The 24704-nt window shown below is 41.1% G+C and overlaps 1 protein-coding gene across 12 annotated transcripts in view; it reads right to left on the bottom strand.

Annotated features, from left to right (window-relative positions):
* The window catches only part of nrxn3a (neurexin 3a), a 171756-nt gene that overhangs the window by 27290 nt on the left and 119762 nt on the right, over positions 1-24704 (bottom strand). The window contains exon 1 of one of the 12 annotated variants that reach the window (XM_037071685.1): positions 4955-5914. The exons of the other annotated variants lie outside the window; for them this stretch is intronic. Within the exon in view, the coding sequence (XP_036927580.1) occupies positions 4955-5279 (325 nt within the window). The 5' untranslated portion in view covers positions 5280-5914. Of the gene's footprint in view, positions 1-4954; positions 5915-24704 lie in introns of those variants that run through there. 12 annotated transcript variants of the gene reach the window in all.

Raw genomic sequence — 24704 nt, 5'->3', positions numbered from 1 at the left:
GGAAAAGCATGACACATGAAATTACATTAACTTTCCTTCTTCACATCTGAATTCCACATGTATGCATGTAATTGGCTAGTTGTGCATATAAGTAAAACATTTTACATGTGAAAAGAAAATAAGGTCTCTTGTGAATTGGACATTTTCACAAGTAATTGGCTTCTGTCACATTTGAATGAAAATATTGACTGGAGAAATTAGATTTTTTCCTTGGGAATAGGATGCGTTCATAGGCAATTAGCTTTTTTTCACATAAAAAACACATAGAAACATCCGATACACATGAGTTTAGAATGTTTTATTCTCACTGAACTGTTTTCCGACCATGCACGGGCCTTGCTGTTATTACGAAAGCCAGACATTTCTGGATCGTATTAAACAAATATGCCATAGGATCATCTTATTATCGTGTCCTGTACAAATGTATGAAATAAAAGAAAAAATATTAATTTACAGTCAGACGGGAGCTGACTCATTCATTGAAACTCCATAAAGCTGTGGGGAGATCATTATCTGCCAGTTCATCACTGTGAGTGACAACTTATTATTATTACATATTATTACTTATTATTATTATTATTATTACACTGTTTTCACACTGACATTTGAAGTATTTAAGAACAGCTTTAAATCATAGCTCTGACATGTTATGCATGTCTTCCCTTCTCTGAATACATAAATATGAAAAATAACGACTTTACAATGCACACCAACTCCTGAATGCTTATAAAATACATCCAAGCTTTTACAGGAGAGCTTCACTGTGTTCTCCTACACACACTCAAACACAAACAAATACACACTCTAACAGGATGCTTTCATGTCCGCCACCCACACACCTTTCAGTTTGGAGCAGGATCAACATGCCTTACCATCTGGGTACAGTAACAACATAGTAACAGCGCTCAGCACTGTGCCAAAACACAGCACGGCGCTGTGCAACAGATGAAACCACCAGGCTCCGCTCCAGAAGATATTTATCCTGCCTTTTTCAATCAGCAGCAAAAAAAAGCACAGTCACAATGTCTGAAGACTTTGGAGAATACATTTAAGTACATTTCGGTCGAATTACATCTTTGTACAGGATAATAAATCATAGTCATTTTAACGTATGATGTTGCTCACTTACTGGTCAAATGACTAAATTATACAGGATATTTAGATTCGATCCGAGAGAAGCTTTCAATCACAGACACTAGAGTAGAAGATCTGCCAAACATACAATACACAGGGCATCCTGGGGCTGACACTTGTTTATAGTCACAGTCACTGAATAATATAGTATAATCAGTGTAACTGACTGACTGATCCTCCTGATCGTGAATGTGGCCTTTACCGTGTCATGTAGCTCCTCTGCTCTGCTTCACTAAAACCACTACAGTACTACAGTAAAACCACTTTCACACACACACACACACACACACACACACACACAAGTTGCTCCGCTTGGTGAGAGCGACTCCTCCACAGCAGTCTGCAGCAATGTTACTGCTGCTTTCAGCTTGTTTCTGCTGTAAATAGTTATGACCTATACATGCCAACACATCATAATATCTTTAATATAATCATATCAAGTCATTTTCATGACATTTTTAATACATTATGAATAATATTATTATTATTGTGAGTTGTATGATATCACACTGTCCTATTCTAATTCACTGCTACTGTGTACATAAACCTGATTCCCCGCAGTGAGCTGCAAATAGACATAACTAAACAGACTCTGCTTGAGTGGAAAAAAAAAGTCTTTGTTCTGAAAATGTTCTGCCTCTGTGACTAAAAGGCTTCAGATGTCATCTTTTAGCAGGAACATGTTTTCTTTGTGAAAATGTGAAAAACTTTACATAATAACTTCTCTGTTGTGTTTCACAGAACAGCCTCAGCTCAGCTGTCACCGCTCACTGTCTGTCTTACTCACTTCAGATGTCAGCTGAACAGGAACTACGGTACTCTGTGTGTGTGTGTGTGTGAGAGAGTTTGTGTGTGTATTCAAAGCATCTGTGTTGTTGCTTGTAGCTTTAACAAACAATAATACTGAGAATGTGATAAAGAAGACTACTGTGTGCAAGCGACTTTAATTCATCACGGTCTGCTGTGGCTGACTGGCAGCATGTTCAGTGAGGACTGGTCGGTCAGATTGCTCATTGAGATTGAGGGAACAAATGCTCATTTGATACACATGATATTGACTCAGAACAGAGCTTTGAGTACACTTTTCAAATATCCATGAAGGAGGAGAGAGCACCATTTTAATTTTCATCATTTTACAGCGGGGTAGTTTATCATCAGAGTTGAGGTAAATAGAAATAGTAGGTCGTACTTAACTCCCTGCACCGAAACAAAATGTTACAGTGAAGATGTCTGGACAGAAATTCCTCAAGACAGACAAAAAACTGATCAGTTTTGTTTGCGGGTGCATTATGGGTGCTTGGCTCTGGTGACTACAGGACCCCTAATAGACCGCTTCACAGCAGACACACAAGTGTGTTTTCTAACATTAATGACAGCTGCATTCTATTGAGGTGAGGTCATTCCAGGGCTCTGGTGATGTACCTTCTCACGTGGTTGGTTCTCAAGTTAAAATGTCTGCCATGAAACAGGTGTACTGTCAGCAGGTATGCAACTGGCAAAACAAAAACAAAAAAAAAAACCTCACTGTAACAACTGTCATGATGCGAGAGAAAAAAGGGAAGATTCTGCAGTGAAAGTGGAGTTTTGTACTTTGTAATTCAAATGTCCTGACAGATGGAACTCAGGACTCTTCCTGAGGACACCAGCAAATTATTTTACTGCTAAGCTTGGAGTCTGTGAGTAATAAATCTTTAGTGTGAAGCTTATAAAACCCTAAACATCAGATCCTGACAGATCCATTTGGTGTCTGAACATAATTCATTAACTTACAGCTGCTGTACCATCTCTGCATGGCTCATCAGCAGCAACACGAAACCTGTGACGCTCGTCCCACCTCAGTGCAAACACATGGGTCTGGAGCCAGGAATTTAAATGCACAAATAAAGCACTGTTTTTATTCTGCAGTGCAGGCTTTGGACCCCAAAGATTTGTATGAAATATCAGCATTTTAATCTATTCTGAAGTTGCAATAAGCCGACTCACACAGCTCAGTGAGCGAGTGGCCTGGCCTACAGGTGTTGGCTGTTTACCATATGGTCCATATGACTATGAGGCACTGATGATATATGATATGATTTGCGTGTGGAAGTGACGGTGTGTGTGTGACAGTCCGCCTTTGCACGCTATTAGACTGTACAGCCCACAATTTCACCAGAGGCCCACACAACCACTGCTCTCACACAAATCTGACACACATACAGGCTTGCTAATTCTAATGAACCAGCCCAGGCTGATGAGGTTCTTTGCTGCAGCAGAGGACGGCACCCACAATGGCTTTGTTGCCTCCCTACCAAAGCCGATTTGGACTTATAAAGTAGTGGCCTATGAAAACATTGCCTCCAGCTTTTGCCTGCTGAAAACCTATTAAATCATCTCCTAATACAATATGCTAATACCATGTGGGTGTACCAATTTCAGGTGCATGCCCCAAAACTCACGCCCCCCTTAACTGTTCTCTATGTGGCACCCACCTGAAAAATAGAAACATGAATATGGAAATTGAGTGATGCCGTTGGCCCTGAGGCCCTGGAACACAATGCTGCTTGGCTGGTGCTCTTTGTTCCTACACATATTGTTATTTCTTAATTTATTCCTGTATGATTCTTTTTTACACAGCACCATGCCTGGGCAGTGATACACAGAGTAAGACAATTAAACAACAGGGTTAGGCTACTGCTGCCTTAATTGTCTAAAGATCATTTGACTAACTTTATTATGTTTAGCCCACCGTTGCCAGCGTGATCATGATTGTACTTCACAACAAGAATCACCAAAACAATTGTCCATCCACAAATAGCAGAAGACAGCAGCACATCAGCAAAAGCACTCATTTCTCACTCATATGATAAACATTCAAACCAGCCGTTTTATGTGTACTTGCACTTTTCTTGAGCCATATTTGTTCCATAAGCACCTATCAATTGTAAAATATGTGAGCAAAGGCAGATCTCAATCAAGAGGAGAGCTCAGAGATTACTGTTTAACTTCTGGGATTAAAAAGTGGGTTAATTTCTACTCATGGTTATCAACCCATGGAGGTCCATGGATCCATGGAGGAGAGCTGCTCTCTGGAGCTGGAGGGAAAATGTACTTTACTTTAAGAATGGAACGTTACAGTGAGGAGAGGGCGATAGAAAGATAGAACCAGAGTCACTCTGGTGAGTGCTGAATTTATTGAGGATGAATCAGAATTCAAAGATACAGAATCGAAGCTATTGTATGTGAAAGTATCTGGCTGTTTGGGAAAGGTAAACATGATCCTGTAAAAATGTGCTTACTGGTGGGGAACACACCATCAGACACATCCGATGAAGATCCGTCTGACGTGATCCAGGCACAAATGTTTTATTCACGTTCTCTAAATTCTCATCAGTCGACTTCTGTTCTCACTCTCTGATCCTCTCACCCACACCCACATGGAACGCATCGTTACCTTTAGTAGACCTGTGGATTTCTCTGGGTTTGAACATTGTTTGAAACAAAATATATAACGAAGACCTGGTAGTTTTTAGATATTTGAATTCAGAAATCTGACATATTAAAGTGATAAACTGATAAAGTACACTCCTGCTGGGACCTTCTAGCAGCTCATGTACTTCACCATGCCTCCAGTTCAATGGTGGTAAACAGCTATTTTACTGCTAATGACATAATGGATTTGAAGAAGACTCTGTACAGTTAGACGCAATTAAGACTGAGGCACTAATCAAACCTGAGAGAAAAAAAGAAAAAAAGAAAAAAGAAAGAGAGCTGGAAATAGAGAGACAAGTAATGCGTCTCTCTTATGAATAGCTGGTGCAAAAGGCTAAACAGCACTCACCATGACCCCCCTTCAGTGATGCTGGAGACCTGTATATGGAGATAGGTGGAGAGGAGCGGTGCCTCATCACGCGCAGGTGATGCTGTTCAGGGTGGGCATATGACGCCCCTGCTATCTGCGGTCTGGTGGCGGTCACAGAGTTCAGCAGACTCCCTGATGGGGGTGCAGCGATACATCCCAGAATCAGCCACCCCATCCAGGCGGTCTGATAGAGGACAATGAAGCCAAGGGCTTGGCAGCAACCCCCTTTAATGAGCACCCGCAGAGGTGAGAAACCCATGGGACACATGGTGAGACAATTCAAACAGACAGCAGAGTGTCTCATGACAAGAGTCTCATGATTGAGAAAACCCCATGATAATAAAGAAAAGCAGTCCGTCAGTCCCCGATACTTTCAGACACCTCGCACACATGCTGCTTTGTGAGTTAAATTAAAACAGATCGTCAGAGGAAAATGATGTCTAATTGAAAATCTTCAAACACAGACATTTGCCCTCTGCTCTGCATGAACCACTATTACAAAGAGTGAGGATGGACGGACACCTCCTGCCTCCTCCTCTGCACAGGACTCGTGGCTCAGCTTGTCCGGCCATTTGCCAGCACAACTGGCTTCCTCACTTGTGCCACGCTGTCTCTGATTATCGCTCTGTCTTTGTTTTCTTCCTCAAAAAGACTTCTACAGGCAACCTTGCCAAGATAAAAATCCACGGAGAGAGGTCTTGTTGTCTGATCCGATGAAACTTGCACAGCGAGACTTCCCAGAGAAGTCAAGAAACAGCAAATGATATATCCACTAGCCCTCTTCCCGTCCACTTCTGCGTGCTCCGCTTGTTTTTCGTTTCAGTTTCGCTTCTTGGAGATTTGAGAAGTATCTGTTAAAATCACAGCAAGGGAAATCCTTTGCTCCGGTTTGCTTCTGGTCTCCGTTTCAGTAACAGAGCATCCTTTGATGTGCGCAAAATTTTGCCCCACGCGTTCCAACAGAAGACAGCAGCAATGATCCCAGAGCAGAGAGAGGGAGGGGGAGGGACAGAGAGAAAGCGAGAGAGAGAAAGCGAGAGACAGGGAGAGAGGGAGAGAGGGAGGGGTGGTTGATTATGAAGTGCAGAGAGAGGTGGAAAAGGTAAAAGAAGGTGAAGCACTGGTGGTGGGGATACCAGAATGAGGTACAGAGAAAGATAGAAATGACTGGCCTGGTTTTAATATCGACAGACGGCTAACAGAGAGAGAGAAGACCAGACGGGTGAGTCGCAGAAATGAGAACGCTATTAAAAAGGCGGTGAGTGATCATTAAGCAGAATGCAACAGAAAGAAGAAACAAAGTAATAGTAAAAGAAGCGATGCAAAGAGGACGGAGGTTGGTGACGAGGCTAGCAGAACGGTGAGTGTAGTCTGAGACTGCACTTTAGCATTTGTGAGCATGACACTGTATGAGACGACACTATAAAGAAAGAAACATCTTTGACAAGGGACCATGTATCATCATCAACAAGTCTGACACTGCGTGTGTGTGGCAGCAACACAATAAGCATTCACAAGCACAACACTGTCACAGGAAAATATTGAAAATTGAACATAAACAAAAATATACATTGCCAACATTTATTCTGGCGACCGGGTGGGACCTAGATGTAAAAAGATGCTTTAAAGTGTCTCTAAAACCCATGTTAGTTCTTGAAAACTGCTATATCTTGTGTCAAGAACGGTCTCCGTTTACAGTCCTGCCAAAAAAGTTGCATAGTGCACCTTTAAAATGGAAAAATCATTAACACTTGCAAGAGTCATGAAGATTGTATTTAGGTTGTGATAAAATTTAGATAAGTCTTAAAGACGACAGGTGGACAGGACTCAGGTGGTCTACCAAATATTTTGGTGATGCAAGATGAGCCTTGCCAAATCAATGAAACTAGGTTCTGCTAATTATTAACGATTGAGTAGTTGTTGATCGAAGAAAACACAGCACATATGTGGATGTTGAGATTGTTTAATTCATGCTGTGACACTCGCAAGGCTTTCTATTTGTAGCGTCCCTATTCTACCACTAGATGCTGTGCGTAAGCGCAGTCAGAGCTGTGCTTTTATTTACACACACTCCTTAGTTCAAGGACAAGTTGATTAATTCCACACTTGTGGAGGAATGATCGTACACACACATTAAACACACATCTGTGCATACTCTGTTGATTAATGAGAGTCCTGGGCTTTAAGCGCCTGTCATCCACCTCAACCTTCTCCCTGCGTTTCATTCGGTCAAAGAAGCACAGTTCAGGCACAAACAGGAGTTGTGCTGTCCATGTCCAAGTTCACAGACTCACTGAATAAATTCAGCACTATTTTGCCAGCAAAAAGTAGCAGAGAAAACACTTCTTGCTACGCTGTAGCCTTAAAGACGGAGAAAAAAAAAAATCTGACTCAGATACCATGAAGTCCACACACACCCAGTCCCATAAAAAAATGTTACTTGCTGCAAAAACTTAAATTGGACTATTAGCAAAATCTGTCAGAGCATGTCACAGTGTTCAGTACTGCTTTTGAAAAACAGCAGCTGATAAGTAAGTGTATAAACAAAACATTGCTGAACATTATGACCTTGATGACAGGATTTCTTTGAGGGCTGTTTTAGACTCAGGGCCCATTAAAACAGCACACGCTGTACATTTTGCGCACCCTACTTCGGCAGTGCCAGAACGACTTATGCTCATGCCAGTGCTGCTCATTATCAATTTGAATTGGACAACCACAAAGAGAGGAAAATGTCTCTGCTAGAGAGAGAAGAGAGCTAAACTGGTGTCCAGAGGTGTCAGAGAGAGCAGCAGGGAGCCGACGGGAGAATAATCGGAAGTGAAAACCTTTTGATTTTTATGCTTTGACTGAGCTTCTGTCTGCTTACCATCACATTAGACACCACCGTGTCTCAGTGCCTCCAAAAATAGTAAATTACCAGAGCTAAAAAGCTTAATGGCTGCTGATACTGGTGCCAGTAATAGAACAAGGGCTGAAAATTAAATTAGGACAGTTGCTGTTGCTATTTCGAGGAAGCTTTTGTGAGTGTTTCCAACAGGAGAGCAGCCGCCACCAAATCAGACAGAGAGGGCCAGAAGCACTGATGCTAAAAATCTGGAGCTAATGAAATTCAGCCCTGGTGTCTGCCTGTTATTCAGCCATTAGTGTCAATGTGTAATTCAACATGTATTTCTTATTAATGATAAAAAGCAGAACTGTCTGTCTATTCAACATCCTGCCTGTGTAGAATGAGTCTGCTGAGACGGGCAGCTTGCAAATCACTTATTATTCATCTAATTTCAAGGTGGACAGGACTGCATTTGCCTTATTTATTTTTTCAATAAATACATTCAAATTTACGGCATTCATTAGATGCTTTTGTCCCAGGTGACTTGATATAATAATAACAATGCCGGTGGCTTGCCATGTGAGGTGCCGACCAGCACATCAGGAGCAGTTTGGGGTTCAGTATCTTGCCCAAGGACACTTTGACATGCAGACCAGGGGAATCGAACCAGTCACAGCCGCCATTTAAATAACTAAGTGGATGTGTTTAAGTCAGACCATCATATGGTGGACCTGTGATTAATAGTTTTTCTTTTTGTTTGTTTTGTTTGCTTTTTTTGTTTTTTTCTCACCACAAATAGACTATCTGTCTAAATATCGTCAGTGATGTGGAGACAGTTTGGACAGGCAGCTTATTTCAGAGGACAGCAAGCATTCCTACACCCAAAATAGATTGTTGGCATTAATTCTGATAGCCAAGATGCAGTGCCACAACACATGGCGATAGAAAGGCAAAGAATAATAGCACATCTAGAGAGGGCTGAGAGCCAATAACTTTTTCAGTTAAGTATCTTGAAAATAAACCAGCAGAGTGAAAAAGGTGCTCATTTATCAAAATGCTTGTTTCACTTGCATTAATCCCAGAGAGACCTGCTTCACAGAGCCGTTTCCGTTCAGGCACACAGGATGCTGTGCTGTCGTAAATAGACAAACATTTTAATTCTTTTAAAAAATTAATTAAGTCCAGTCATGACCGCGAAAGTGTTTTTGTGCTAACGGATGACCTAAATCATTAATGTGCATTAAAATGCAAATCTTTGTTGTTTATATGGCAGTTATAGAAAATGATTTTGATGATATTCCAGAAATCAAATTCAGCTTTCACCCAAACTGAGTGTTTAAATGTCATTTTAGATGTAGCAGAATGTAACAAATTGAAGTGAAACTGAGTTGATTTTTTTGTTTTGAATACAACAGTTTATATAATAGTACGAAAACGTGTATGAGAGAACACTTCCAACTGATTCGCACTGTGATCTGAACAGACTTGTTGTGGAGGAGTTTTCAAAAAGAGAAATCATTCATCTCAGTGCTGGGAAATAAATGTGAGCAGTTATGAAAAAAGAGAAACTGTAACACACGTGCAAGTCAAGATCACTATTCATATGGTAAAATCGCAAAATCTAACTAAAACTATGTTTCACATCTCAAGGTTATGTATCTGCCATTCTACAACAATGAAATGGAACTTGTAGTCACTATATCAGAATTAGATGCTCAGATCTTCTGCTCCAGCATCATCAGGCAATCAGCACGCCTGCATAAACACCAACAAAGGCACCGATGGAAACTCCAGGTTCTTTCTAGAAATGACAGCGTGCAGCCACCTGTGTTGTTATTGCTCTATTAACTGTGTTATCAGCAGTGATTACTTTTAAAAGTTAGTCGTTATGTTTAAAAAACTTCAAACTTTAAACCTCAAAGCACACACATACAACATTCTTATCCACCAACAGTCGGAAAAGCATTCATAATATCTAGCTATACAACTGCAGAACAGCTATCATGTCAACACTCATGTCACAACAGCTTAAAACTTTGGAGTGTACCAGAAAGCACCTGGCTGCAGGTTCTGAAGAGAGCTAAACTGCTCTTGGACTGGAGAGGTCTGGAGTTCTGCTGCAACATTATTCCTATCCATATAAATACATGACGAGGGCCTCCTGAACCAACTATTTAGTGAAGTAGGCCCCTTCTCTCCCATTTCTATGTGACTGATAATCACAGAAACACATATTTAGTTGAGTGAGAGTTGATAGTAATAAATGAGCAGTAGCTCTGAGGATCTGATACTGTCGTCGTGAATGGGTTTATATTGGAGTCAGTTGAAAGCTGGTGCGTCTGGAACAGATGCTAAGAGGGACCTTGTGTGTCAAAAACTGACGCCAAAGGGTCACCGGAAGTGAGACTGTGCTGTCTGCAGAGCCCTCTGGTCCCGGGTCATGGACAAACCATGCCAGTTTGTGATGTTTCCAGTCAGGATGCCTTCTTTTTGATCCTCTGTAAAAGTTGACTAGAACCTGGCACCGAAAACTAAACCACGTTCTTTTTATTACTTATTTTTTTTACACCAGGATGATGGAGTGTCTTGACCATGATAGTTTCTCTGTGATGTTGATTCCCTGGACACACACCGCCCAGACTCAAACCAACAGCCAACTGCCTTTATCCAACCACTCTGTTGCCTCTCGTCTGACCCGTTCGGCAGAAAAGTTGCATTGAAAACAAGAAATGACGGAACCGAGTGCATAGAAAAACAAAGCGCGCATCATAGAGTTCAGCGGCGCACACAGTATTCCACCCCTCCTACACACTGCGCTGATTCGCCAGCACACCGCCAATCAGAATGGTCATACAGCTAGCACACAACCAGTCAGAGCATCCAATGGCCAACAGCCAACGTTCTCAGACTTTGCATATTGAATCGGAGCAGACGCTGTCCACACTGTCCAAAAGCTTCCAACGCAGCTGAAGACACCAAACGCACCGAAGATGTGTTCCCGAACTCGCCTGAGTCTTCCCAAATACTTCATATGGCTAACAGTTGGCCCGGTGTGTTTCAGGCTTAAAGGTGTTCACCTGTCCCACCTCAGCTCCACTGATATAAAAAGAGGTGTCTATCCTTTAGTCTAAATTCATCAGTCAGCCCCTGGGCTCTGCTGCCACTGAGCTGTAGATTGTTCTCTGTGCACCAGTCTGCAAGACTTTTGATTTTCTCCCAATATGAACTCTCATTGCTGTTTTTAATGCGGCTGATGATGGCAGTGTCGTCCTAACAATAGAGTTCTCTTGATGTCTGGGAGTGCAGTCATGGGTGTGCAGTGTGAACAGGAGGCGGCTGAGCACACAGCCCTGGGGGCTCCGGTGTTGAGCACCCACTTAACTTGCAAGGTTTAAAATAACTTCTGATCTGAGATCTGACTTACATCATGACAGCCTTGTTTAATTTTACAGTGTGTTTAGGGAGCTCAGGCAAGACTCCCCTTCTGCTCATGAGGTACACTGTAGCTAACTTGGGGTTAAATCTGTGTTTCTATTATCTGCTGGTAGTAAAAAAGCAGGAAGTATGAAAATAATGCAGACGTCATGTCATATATACTGTATATTTACAGCAAAATAATGATGTGCCTTTGGTGGCGTGTCACTGCTAAACATATCAGTTTATATGAATGTATATATCTATGAATAATTTAGTTGATAGACTTTATAAACTTTTGAAATATATTGATCTGGAGCTTATACAGCATATGATCTCTCTCTGAGAATTCTCCTCAGCTAAGTCTTTTCTGACTCCTGAGGTGGAGGAAATGTTGCTGTGAAACTTTTCTGGCTGTGGCCAGAATTGCCTCTGATTCTTCTTCTTTAGCCTGAGGGGATAAAACGGAGTAGCTGGATGTCATACTGGCTACATGAAAAAAACTGACCATCCTGTTCTCGATTGGGAAACGGGACTGAAAACCACCATGTGATATTCTCACACGACAGCTGCAGCATGACAAATACATCTGTTTTCCTGAGTGCTTGTTTTTAGGCAGCATCTGTTGCAGCAAATCTTCTTCTTTTTTTTTTTTTTAAGAGACTTCATACGGAATTTGACAATATGAGAATATGTGGGAAATAAAAGAGGAACAACTTGTTTGACACCATTGCAAGATGTTGCATCACTTCATTTTGCTTTGGTCAACTCACTGGGCTGCAGAGCGATTGAAGTCATTTCCTGAGAGCAACTTCAACACAGGAATACAGTTGTGCATATGTGATGATTAAGTTGTGATGATAATTACCAGGGTCAACAACAGCATGTGTCATCCGCTCTCCATCATGTAGGGCTACAGTACCACAGTGTTAATAGGAATGTAACTAGACCCGTGTATGCAGCAACCGACGTGATGTGGAGTGCACAGTCCTGTGTTGTATACGTTTGTTCATAGTGTTTAAGATTGAGTTAACGCTCAAATGCATAACACAAGCAAACAGAGCAAAAACATCTGCCTGTATTATGCGGGGAGTGCAAGGCAGAGCAGGGGGACAGCTTTAGACCCAGACCTTATCTGCTCTAGTTCAGAGTCATTTATCCATGGAAGCAGAGCTGAGATATTAGTTTTTAACATTAGTTAAAAAGTAGATTCATCTTCACTACCATTTACCAACCTAACTGAAGCAGCTGGACTTCTGACTGGAGCTTTATAGCTGAATATACTTTGTTTTACAAACACAACGTCAGATGGTGGTGAGAGGAAAAGGAATAGAGAGAACCAGGTTCTCAGATTTGTGTGTGTGTGTGTGTGTGTGTGTGTGTGTGTGACATCTTTCAGAGACAAGCTTTTGAATATTATCGTGACCTTTATACTTGTCGTGTGTTTTATACAGTTTAAACAGCCTGGGGTTGAATTGACCTCAGGGGACACTGATGCAACAAATATATGTACAGGACAATGACAAAATATAATCATGTCAATTTTAGGTTTTCCTGGTTGTCCTCATAAAATAATCAATAGTCATTAAATATCAAGCAATTGGGTCAAATTGGGTAGCCTCACAGAACCATAGCTTCACAAATAATAGCATACCATTACTGACTGCTCCGTTTGCACCATTACTTTCTCTCCATGGCTGTAACAATCACTCACTCATCATCACAGGAGTGTTGCCTCAGCTGACCAGTATATCTGAAGCTGGAATAAATTGAACACATTTATTCCTAATCAAAGGTGAAGTCATGTGTAGCCCTGTCATGAGATAAATCTGTAGCCTCTGATTTGAGAGGTGCTGCATTACCTGCATGCTGCTTACCTGCATTAAATCATGTGCTAATGACACTGTGCTGCTACATTGTAACCCTGTATAGCTCTACACTCATCAGAAGAGTCGGTATCAACTCCCTTGGTAGTAAGGGAGGAGTCTGATAACTGTCCAAAGAACAGGATAATCTTCCTTATGTGATGAGTCACACAGTTCTTTGCTCCACCTGGACAGTTTCTGCACAAAGTGTTGAGGAGGTGTTTCTCTGTCAAAATCCTAAAAATCATTCAGATACTGTTTTATTTGTTTAGGCAAGAAACAAACACATTTCCTTACTCAGAAGGTTATTCCCATTATTTTAAAAGTGAAAGAATATCAGTTAAGCATAGAGCTTAAAGTTAAGGAGATAATTGTGATTATGTAACACCTGTGCCATGTCTGTACTTCTACACAGCAAGCCACATATGTTAATAAGCATTGCAATACTTCTCTGTGGCATCATAGCATAATGGTTACTGGGGTGCAAAATGTTCTCACTCCCCTAATTGTCAATTACAGACTAGGAGTTCAGTTTTGCACATGGATGGTCAAGTTAGCATTAATTTGTATTACCAAGGTCCTTATATGCAAGTCTTGCCACATGGCAGCCATTTGGCCAAAAACAACCTCAGACAGCTTTTTTTCAGGCTAACAAGACCGGGCCCTAAACTAAATGAATGTCGAGAGGGTCACAAGTTAACTTTAGTAGTCATCTGGACATAAAAACTGCATGTACAGTATCAACAGTCAAATCTAATTTATTATGTGCTTAAATAGTTCTGTCACTTTGCCCAACACAGCACCATCATCTGTTACAGCTTGGTACAGAGCATGATGTTGTTGAAATTGACTGAAGTTGTCTGTCTCTTTCAAGTGACATAATACAAAGAACATAACTGTACATTACACTAACTTACTTGTGTTAACGTAACTTCAAAACAAATCATTCTTTACTTACTTTACAAATATAGCAATTTTCCATTTCTTATTCATATATCTTACACATAATATGTAAATCATCTCATGAATAACTGTTTGAAATAGTGTGCCCTGTGATAAACTGGCATCTTTTCCAGGGGTGCACCCCTGCTTATACCCTGGTACATCTACCTGACTTCACCTTTGACTGGTTGGCTTCAATGGCTGTGTTCTCTCTGCTGGACTCAAACTATTACGCCACACAGTACCTGTACTCATGTCTGTTTAAATCTGGCTTATAAGCTGTAGTGTTCGTAGGCAAGCACACCTGCTTGTCTCTTTTGCCTCTCTCCCCATCTTCTGCAGCACCTGTCTGGATCACTTATCCTCTCTGGCTATTCTATGGTGATGAATAGCTGAGGATGAGGCAGATTCCTAGAGAGCACCAAGCATGAAAAGCAGACTCTGTGAATGTGTGGAGCCAAGATCATAACCACTGCACAGCAGGTTTAGTGAAGCAGCTGGTCTCACTTCTTCAGGTTGATAAATCCAGGCTCAGATGAGGCCTGTCTGAGGACACAGAGGAGACACACAGCATGTGTTCTCCGGTTGTGTTGCGTTCAGTAACAGAGATGGATTGCATGGAGCCAAAAAGTCTTCAACTGATAACTGAAAAAAGATCTCACTTGTACTTTTTTTCACATTGGAGTGTAAGAAATGGTCAGCTGTATTGAGCAAAGGTGATTTGTTGTGTTTAACTTGAAGACTTTTCCCTGAGTCAAGCACAGTGAACGCAACCAACAAAGCCAACCAATCAGAGCCAGAGTAAGGCAGGTCTTTTGATTTGTGTTTTCATCCAAAATAAAATTCTACATATCAGGGATCTGTGCCACAGAGCTATTAGCCTATAAATAAGTTATCAAATAGATTTATGTACTTTTAGAACCTGCCAAAGGGAAACCAGAATACATAAAAAGACGTTTAGGGCTATATCTTGCGCTCGGTGCAAAGCAGCACAAAGCGCAAGTGTCACACTTGTCATTTTCATGCCCAGTGTTCAGGTAGTGTAGATGATACAAAGCAAATTAACTTGGACATGTTGGTCATAAAATGTAGTGTTGCACTGATGGTGGATTGCTATCTTGAGGCAGCAGAAAACAATAGTGCAGTAGACCAACATGAAGCCGGTCTAAAGTCAAAAAGACGTATTTCTCCCCTCACGTTCCACCCACTGTTGATCAGGATGACGTCTTCTATGACCCACCCCGCCTGATCCACGGACTGCGATCTGCGTCCCACAGAGGGATGGGCAGCAGTGCTCCTCCTCCTCCTCCTCCTCAGTTAAATATAAGTTTTTTGTTTTTTGTTATTTTATTTTATTTTATTTTTTATTTTTTTTCACATGCAGTCAAACAGAGTTGTTGATGAGACGGATGGCTGTGAAATGGCGGGGGAGAGTGTCCAGCAGCCGAGGACCACATCCCTCTCCCTCAGCGATGATGAGTGCTACTGTTTAATATGTGCCGGGCCAAACTGTCAATTATAAGTCAAATGTTTAATGTTAATTGTTCTGGGAACTTCTGATGGATGTTTTATAAACTGCTGTAGCTTGCATTTTATAATGCAAGCTACAGCTACATACAATAACATACAATGTTACTGATAACCTTATACAAGTGATACTGTGTTATTAGTTGTTTGAAGATTTAAATCATCTCAAAAAATAAATCAGCCACGGTGGGGATCCGCATTGACTGACAACTAATTGCTGCAGCATAATTAGAGCTTTTATCAACTTTTAAGCGTCAGAGGGTCAAATCTTAATCACTGTCTTTGTGTACCGTCCTGAATAATGAACAGTGCAGAACATTTTGTTAAATACCACAGTGACCTGATAAGGGACTGGCAACTTGAAAAAAAAAAAACATTTTGTGCTTTGTAAATGTATCAGTGATTACACCAAATTGAGGCATCATGCGAGGAGGAGGAAAATTAAGGCCAAGTGCACTCAGTATCAGCCAGGCCTGCCATGTCACTCATAGTGAGGACAATAGAAGAGAAATCACCTCATTCCTCTCCCACGTAGATCCCAGACACTGTTCTCTCTCTTCTCAACGCATCTGTTGCTGTAACTTTCTGGTCATGGTGCCCTCATCTTACCCACAAGGCCTCTCCGTGCTGAGAATCGTTCGATTCATCACCACAGAGTCTCTGGCAAACAAAGTCTGCAAAGAGGCACAAGATTATCCAAACAAGTGCTGTGGAAATTGATTGGGCCACCGAACCATGGAAGCCTGATTCTGCCTCACTGTGAGCTTGGGGAATAGACCATAGTGATTCAAGATAAAACCTGAAAGCAGAGGGCAAACTGCATTAAGACTGTGTAGACTGTGTGAAAGACAAGTGAAAATGAAATAAAGTGCTCTACATTGTACTGCTTTATACTACGTTGTATTATGCATCCTCATGTTGCTCACTCACCCAAAACACTTAGCAGTTCAAGTAGCACAACAAAAAAGTGATTGTTAATGGAGCAGGACTTACATAGTTTAAAACCCATTTATCTGAACATCCTGTTCAGTTTGGTGTTTGAAATATGAATGTGGTGCATGACCTTAAAGCAACATTATGCAACCGTTACCCTGAAATGACAGCTTCAAAATCATTTTGATGTCATAGGTTGGTAGGATCACAGTGCATAATGCTAAAACTGAATCATATGTTATAGAAAAAGATTTTGTGGTTTGCCCTCTGATGTCCTCCAGCAGCTCCGCTTCAACTCTTTGTGATTTATGCCGTGAAGGCACAGCCGGAGATTGTACATGTTTACACCACTATCATAGCTGCTTTGAACCACCTGGATGAGGAGGTTTTGAGGTCAGGGGCTGAAAAGGGCACCAGGGTGAGTGGGCGACAGAACCGCATTCAGCAGCCTCTGTGAACATTACGACGGAGGTAAAGAAACTTCAAAGGATGTTGAAAGATGAAATCAAGGTGTGAAAGAAGAGACGAGGCAAGACTAAATCTCAGACTGGACTTAAGTCCTTGTCAACTAAAATCAAAGGCTGCAGACAGATGAGCTGGACTTGTAGCTGTAGTAGTACGGAAAGTAATATGAGCTGCTTGCTAAGTTTAATGTCTTGTGTTGTTGCGCTTCCTCAATCTGTGGCTTTGTTAGCAAAATTGTCAACTTGCTATTTCTAATGATAAGCCAAGTCAGCATTTACCAATAAAATGGACTACATGTTAGTTGTGGTTTAAGTTTAAGTAACTCCATAGCTCACACAAAAGAAAGAAATGCAGCAAATCTTAACATCTGAGAAACTGGACCTAGAGAAGGCTTGGATATCTCTTTTATTTGATTAGAAAAACAGTGTGCCAATCATCAAAATGATTTAATTCATTTTCTGCCAATTGATTGATTGATTCATTGCGTCAGTGCCAATCAAGCCATTTACTGTTTTATCATAGGAGGTAAACTCAGAGATTTGATTTGATTTGAGTCTCGGTGCAGAACAATGATTTTAGTCATAAAATTAAGAAAACAATTGAGGAAAGCTTTTTCATTCAGAACTGCATTAATCTAATTAAATGTCCAACTTCCAAACGGCCCAATGCCTCTGGGAACTACTATAGTCGTTAATGATTTCTATTGTGGCTTCATTGTCATTTCTTTCCTTTAAGCATAATGTGTAAGATGTCATTTGTCTGATGTTCAGTTGTTTGAATTTTTGAGTATTTCAAGTATCTGGCTGAACATCTGGGTTTTTGAGAAAGGGGCTGCTGCCAGTGAAACAGGTGCACACTGTGTTACGGCAAATGTAATCAGTATAATGAGTCACTTAAAAATTATGCAGCTTTAGTTTGTGATGCTCTTATTTTCATTTTCATTTGAAAAATGCAACTTGCTCTGCTATCTTTAAACAAACCACAGGTATATGGAGCTGACTGACAATTCCAGTAGTTGAGTGTATTACATTTATTTGTCAGGGACCATGTACAAATCTTCTTAATGACATCTTTAATACCAGATTTAGCTACTAGCTAATTTTCATCTGCAGTCCCTGGGAATCCACTTTTCTGTTTGCATTGCCTTCATGTTTGTCTCTCTGCAGTCAGACAGTGATTTATTTTTAGAGCTTATGGAGAGAGACCTAGCTGAGAAGAAAGACTATTAAGACCATAACAGCGGTGAGAAAAAAAAATAAGAGACTGAAAATCTGTTCTTTTAAAGAAAAAAACATCTCAAACTAAGAAAGAATGGTTCTTTTGACCCTCTAAGACAAAAAAAAAAAAACAGTACAAAGTGGCAGTGAAAGTTGAGCTCTTTCAATGTCAAAAACACATCTTAAAATGATACTCCTTCTTTTCAGTGAAGAAAGTTAGTGTGTCTGGAACGTCCTTGTCCGTGTCTCTTCACACGTGAGAAATAATCAGAGGACATCCTCTGCCATAAAAGCAAGTTAATTCAGAGGCAGTCTAAATCTCCGAGGTGGCTGTTGATACTAACACAACAGCTCCATTAAAGCAAAAATTAAGCACCACAGAGACGGTGCCTCAGCAGAAATATACAGCGAGGCCTGTCACATTAACATAAAACATGGTCCTCAGAAATTATTAGCCTCCCTAATCTCAGGAACACTCAGATGCAGCATTGCACTGTTCAAATGACCTGTCCAGCATGATGCATGACTGTTTTTCGCCCACCTACGGAAGAACGTCAGCTTCTCCTTCTACCCCCCCTCCCACCTTATTTCTTGCTCTTTTGTTTTTTTGTTTTTTTTCTTTACCTCTTGCACCAGGTTTATGCAAGGCAGACCGCTGAGGTGCAAAGCTTACATAAACAACAGCCAAGGCGGACGGGCAAGGTGAAGGTCAACAAACACATTATCCTCCACTTATCAACTGTGCGTTAGCACCGCTCATTCTCCTCTTGCATTATACAATGACAACCCAGGTTGCATCAGCCTATGCCCTCTCAAGCCTCACCTATCTGCACCACCAGCGAGGGAGTATGACGCTGAGAACGATATAATGACATTAAGCTTTATCACCTGCCTCTTTTCAAACTCCTGCCACCCAGAGACCTGTCACAAACAGCCAGAGTGGACGAAGAGAGCCAGGCCAGGATTCAAGTAGAGGCTGCTGTGCATAAAGACACAGCTTTATGGCATGCACTTGGTGCTAATGGTCAGAGGAGGAATGTGGAGGTTGAGGGATCGATAGGAATGATCTAGCACACAGCGGGACAGATATAAAGTTCAGTGAAGGAGAAAATAGACTCTCTGTCACCCCGCCGATTGCTCTGATTGCCTGCCAGCCTGCTCACTTGTGACCAGATGGCCCGTCCCCAACAATGCCCAGTAAATACCTGTAGGACCTCCTGTGAGACCCCCCCCCACAAGCATAGTCCTGGCATGACAAGACACAGCCTGTCTCTCTCACACACTGACCAGCTTATTCAAAATGTTCATTCAATGGTTGAATTACACAAAAAGGTTTATTGTTGATGATATTCACTGGTAGAGATGTACTGAGCCAATAAGTGAGGCCTGTTTTGACTGGTATCAGCTAAAACAAACCAGTCGCCATTCACTTCTTTACTGCACTGTGTTTTGTTCACCTCAGGCTGCTAGAGTTACAAGCTGATCAACACCTAGCCACTACAGTGCAAGCATTCCACTGAATATTCAACTAAAAATCATCATAGTTTGAATATGAAAACATTTTTAGCACTGTGGTGTAACTGAGGCGCTCTGAAGTCCTGATAGGCAAAGTATATAGATTAATACTGACACTAACGACCATATAGGTTGACTGTGAAAGCACCATATTATGGCCCATAATCATGTTCTGTGTAGGGCAATTACCTCTAGTGGCTGTAGTAAGTATTGCAGTAGCAAAAGAGGAAGTCAGGCAAAGTAGGATTAAGAGCAACAAAGTCCACACGGGGACGAGGTCGGTGATAGATGGTGGGATTAAACAAACACAGGAGACTGCTGTCCGTGTGAATCCAAAAGTCAACAGCGATTTATTTTCACTCACTGACAAAGTTTAAGTGACTTCATTCAGTTCAGTCAATATTCAGTTACGTACATATTGAACATGGGATCATCACTGAGGGCACAAGTAGTTGTTTTAAAGACTGATTTGTAATTCCCAGCCAGTAAGGGGCAATATTTCCTGCCCTCTCCATGTTTAGTTCATATTCATATATTTCATTAGTTCTTGCAATTTGTTAAAATTGTAAAGACAAAAATAATGACCACCTTGTATGTATTTATGAACCCATAAATGCACCATTACTCAGCTACATTTTTATTATTTAGGCAAACTTTACTATGTTCTTGTGTCTTTACAGTTTCATGTTTACAACTAATAAACTGACAGCAGAGCAAGAATATGCAAAATTTGACCAAACTGCTAAACATCCAACAGCTGATCTAAATGAGGCTGCTGTCTTATAATCTTCATCTGTGGCATTTTTGTATATTTTTACTTTATAGCTTACTGAGCTCAGCTTTAGCAATGTCAATAATCATAACAACTGTAACAGTCTGTGCTGTCATTAGTCACACTAAAGATATGTTTCAGTTAACAGCCAACGTTAGATGTTACCTACCAGTCTAAAGAAACATCTTTTTACTTGCTCACAGCTGTATCCTGCACATAAGCCCCAGCAGTATAAACTCTTGTTAGCCTTTTTGTACATGTTTTTTTTTTTTTTTTTGTCTGCATACTTTGCCAGAATTTATCAGTAAAGCAACTAACAACCATGTTGCCTGTGAAAGCAGCTTATCACACCCCATATTGACATTTTTCTGGTGGCCTCTAGTGGCCGTGGTAATTATTATGGCAGCAATGGAGGAAGTCAGGAGAAGTAGTATAAAGAGCCAAGTCTGCATTGGGAGGAGGTCAGGATGGATGGTTGAGCTAAACAAACACAGGATTTCCATTTCATTCCTCACATTCATACCATACCTCAAGTAATGTAGATCATGTATGGTTGTAACACATGTACGAAACTGAAGTTACACAAGTAACTGTTGTTTTAACCCAAACTAGAATGTTTTCCAAAACCTAACCAAATAGTTTCCTTGCCTACGCTAAACACAAATAATCTCCAAGCCTACAATAAAGATCAGGCAACCTTGACATGAGCACTCTGTAATGTTTTGGGAAAATGTATATATACACTGGTAACTGACATTTTCAGTCATTAAGATATGATGTGTTGGACACACTCAGGCAGAACAATACTGACCCATTTTAACTTTAATTTTTTATTATTGTAGTCAATAGTAATAAAGAGAAAGCAGAACAATTGTGTGAATGCTGAGTCAGCAAGACGATGGCCCGATTTGTGAGTAAGTCCAGCAGGGTCCAACCACCCCGAGTGTGGATGAAATATGTTGAGTCTTACCCTCATTCGCTTTCAAAACAAATATACACCTCTAGCCAGATGAAGACCTTTATCACAGCAGGCAGTGGTGCTCATAAAACTTCTAAACCGGAATCAACAATGAAATATATATAGATCCTTATAACAGCTTTGATAAAAATTCACAACTGTATTATGATAAATTCCAGGTACGAAATCATTGTTTTCTGGGTTGTCAGCTTAGACAGGGACCTCAACCTAGCTTCACTATCATTTTTTCAACCATCCCTCGTTTCTCTCATTTCCCTGCTCCGTCTCATTTCACCCTTCATTTCCTCTGCACATTAAACCATAAAACAACCTCTGCTCTGTGATTCCACTTCACCATCAGCTCATTCTTGCTGTCCTGAACTCAAGCCCACATCGGGGAAAGGAAGTATGGTGCTTTTAGAAGTTTTAAAAATAAAATCTGTGCACGTTGGCCCTGCACTTCCTATTGATAACATGAGATACAAACCAAGGTTATTATTTAGCTTAAGGCATTCTGACTGTCAGGTGATAACACCTCTCTAACTTTTGAAGGATAAACTTGTTGGCTTCCCTGATTAAACAAATTCTGTCAGCAGTGCTGCTGGATCACAAGCACTGACACTGATTTTATTTTTACTATTAATTGCCAGCTGCTTTATGGGTCAAGTGATTGCTATAGATTGCTGCAGTCTGAGGAAAGCTATTTTGCACATCTTTACTGTGACTTTGAACACGGTGTCTTGGTTCAGGACACTGGAGCCACATGCCCCACCTTTTCCTAACACATTTAACAGCAACCCATGCATTGAAGATACCATCTGTCATGCTCGGCCTTGCAACACTTTCCAAAGCTCAGGGAAACCTTCTGTTGTGGCTGTAGAAAGCAAAGGGTGGTCAGGGAAAGAGAGGCGGGTGTGGAAGAAAGTGATTTTGAGCTTCAAGCAAAACCTACCTAAAGCTGAAAGTTTGGCATAAACTGCGGGGAAGCATATGTTGAATGACACTGTACGGCAGGTTGTGTTAAAGATTTTAACAAACCTGAGAAAGGGCTACTGATTATGAACATTATGGTAAGCTTGCATTCCTAGACTCCTGAGTATAAGGACCACAATATACAGGCAACACCCTCACACTGATCATGTGTTTTTTTAGAGTCATTTCGGGCAGTTTATGACTTTACTTAGGAGCTAACAATAGACAGAATGTGCAGAGAGAAAAATGGGGAACATGCAACAAAAGTCAATGCATGGATCTGAGGAAGGAATGTTGGACTTATTGTCAGTGTCTTAATTCAGCAAGCTGAAGAGGCTTTAAGAATCTTATACCTGGGACAAATACCTGGGAGTTCACTTTAACAATAAACTGGACTGGACTGATAACACGGATGCCCTGTACAAGAGGAGCCACCGTCGCCTCCGTCTGCTGTGGAGACTGATGTCCTTTGGGATTGGCAGAGGATATTACTTAGAACATTTTATGACACTGCAGTGGCATCACTGCTCCGTTATGGAGTGGTCTGCAGGGGCGGTAGCAGCATGAACAGGGGAAGGGAGAGAGTGAACAAACTGGTTAGGAGGGCCAGCTCCTGGACTGTCCGCTGGACTCCATAGAGGTGCTGGGTCCATCATGGACATCACCTCTCACCCCCTGCACCGGACTGTGCAGCAGCAGACTCTTACACACACTGTGCAGGAATCTGTGCTACTGCAGATTAATCATCCCCACAGGCATCAGACTGTTTAACTCAAGCAACACCTGAACAATCACTTTCCACTCACTTGTTTGCTTTTTATTAATATCTTATTATTTTGTTGTAAATATCTTATTGTTTTTTTTTGTGAACATCTTTTTTTTTCTCCATTTATCTAAAATTTAGTTTTATCAGTATTTCTCTGATTATTTTTCCTCTACTTGTGCATCTTGAGCTGTTGCAACAAGTGAATTTCCATGTTGTGTGATAGATAAAGCCTATCTAATCTAATTCAAAAGGACAATTCCTATTACTCTGCATATTCCCATGATGTCTCTCAATTCAGAATTCCCAACAAAAAAGTGAGGATTCCAGACCGGTCCCACATAGCTGGGATCCACAACACTCACAGCTGAGGAATCCTGAGAATTTCTTTTGTCGTATTCATAGACATTTTTTTCAGTGGCTGCCGTTCTGTCACAGGAAGTCGTTTACTCCCTAATTGCACCACCTCATCTTTGGTCAGTCTCATCATAAGCGCTGTGATTGGACTAACTACTGATATGAGCTCTAGCTCTGTCAGGGGTGCAAGGGTGCCATATACATATACTTATATTCTTAGCCTCGGCCTTTGCAGCTTGGGTTTAAGTTGATGAAAACATGACAGTGATACATTTTGAAATGTATGCTTTTCGCGAGACAGTGATAAATACAGTCATCTATCAACTGCCAGTTGACACTGAAGAGAATAACTAACAGTTTTGATCTGCCTCTGTTAGATCCATGCTGTGCATAGAGGAAACTATAATTCCAAAAGAATAATGTTAGAAATAACAGGTAAATCATAATTATAATCACAAGTTAAACAACAAACACTACACTACCATTTAGGTATACTAAAATACCAAGTGCGTATGGTGACATTTTTTATTTTGCTGACCGTTGAACAGGCTGTCTTTTCCCCTGCTTCTCTAAATATCATGCATTCATTTGAAGGGAGGTCATTGACCAGGTAATGGTCCTGCTAATGAGACATTCATGGGTATAGTTAATCACATATCCCTGGATGACAGTTTACTGGAGGGCCGAGACACACTGGGTCAAGGCAATGATGTCACCCTCTGTCAACAGACAGACAGCTGCCTGTTTCCAAGGAAGACATAAGTGAACGTGTGTGTGTGTGTGTGTGTGTGTGTGTGTGTGTGTGTGTGTGTGTGTGTGTGTGTGTGTGTGTGTGTTGCAGTCCCCCTGTACCCTCACGTGACCATCTGACATGAGCTTTTGATGCTGCTCTGCCCCCTAGTGGTACACAGTGTCTATTTACTTAAATCACCAGGCTGTCACTAGCCACTGTAAAAAGGTGTCACCCAACGTTATGAGTAAATGTACAACTGTGATCCAGCACAATACCAAAGCACTCCTTTTTGTTCGAGTTCACTGAACTGAATACAGCAAAAAAAAAAAAAAAAAAAACTAAATCCTGCTAAATACAACACACTGGACCTTTAAGATTAATTTCCTGAATTTGCCCAACAGTGCTCAATGTCTTGCATTTAAACTGTGCACAAGACTGTAGGAGTATGGCTATGTGCTGCAAAGTG

Source organism: Acanthopagrus latus, chromosome 16 (genome assembly GCF_904848185.1).
Source record: "Acanthopagrus latus isolate v.2019 chromosome 16, fAcaLat1.1, whole genome shotgun sequence".
NCBI classification, from domain to species: Eukaryota; Metazoa; Chordata; class Actinopteri; order Spariformes; family Sparidae; genus Acanthopagrus; species Acanthopagrus latus.
This window is presented reverse-complemented; position numbering and strand designations above follow the sequence as displayed.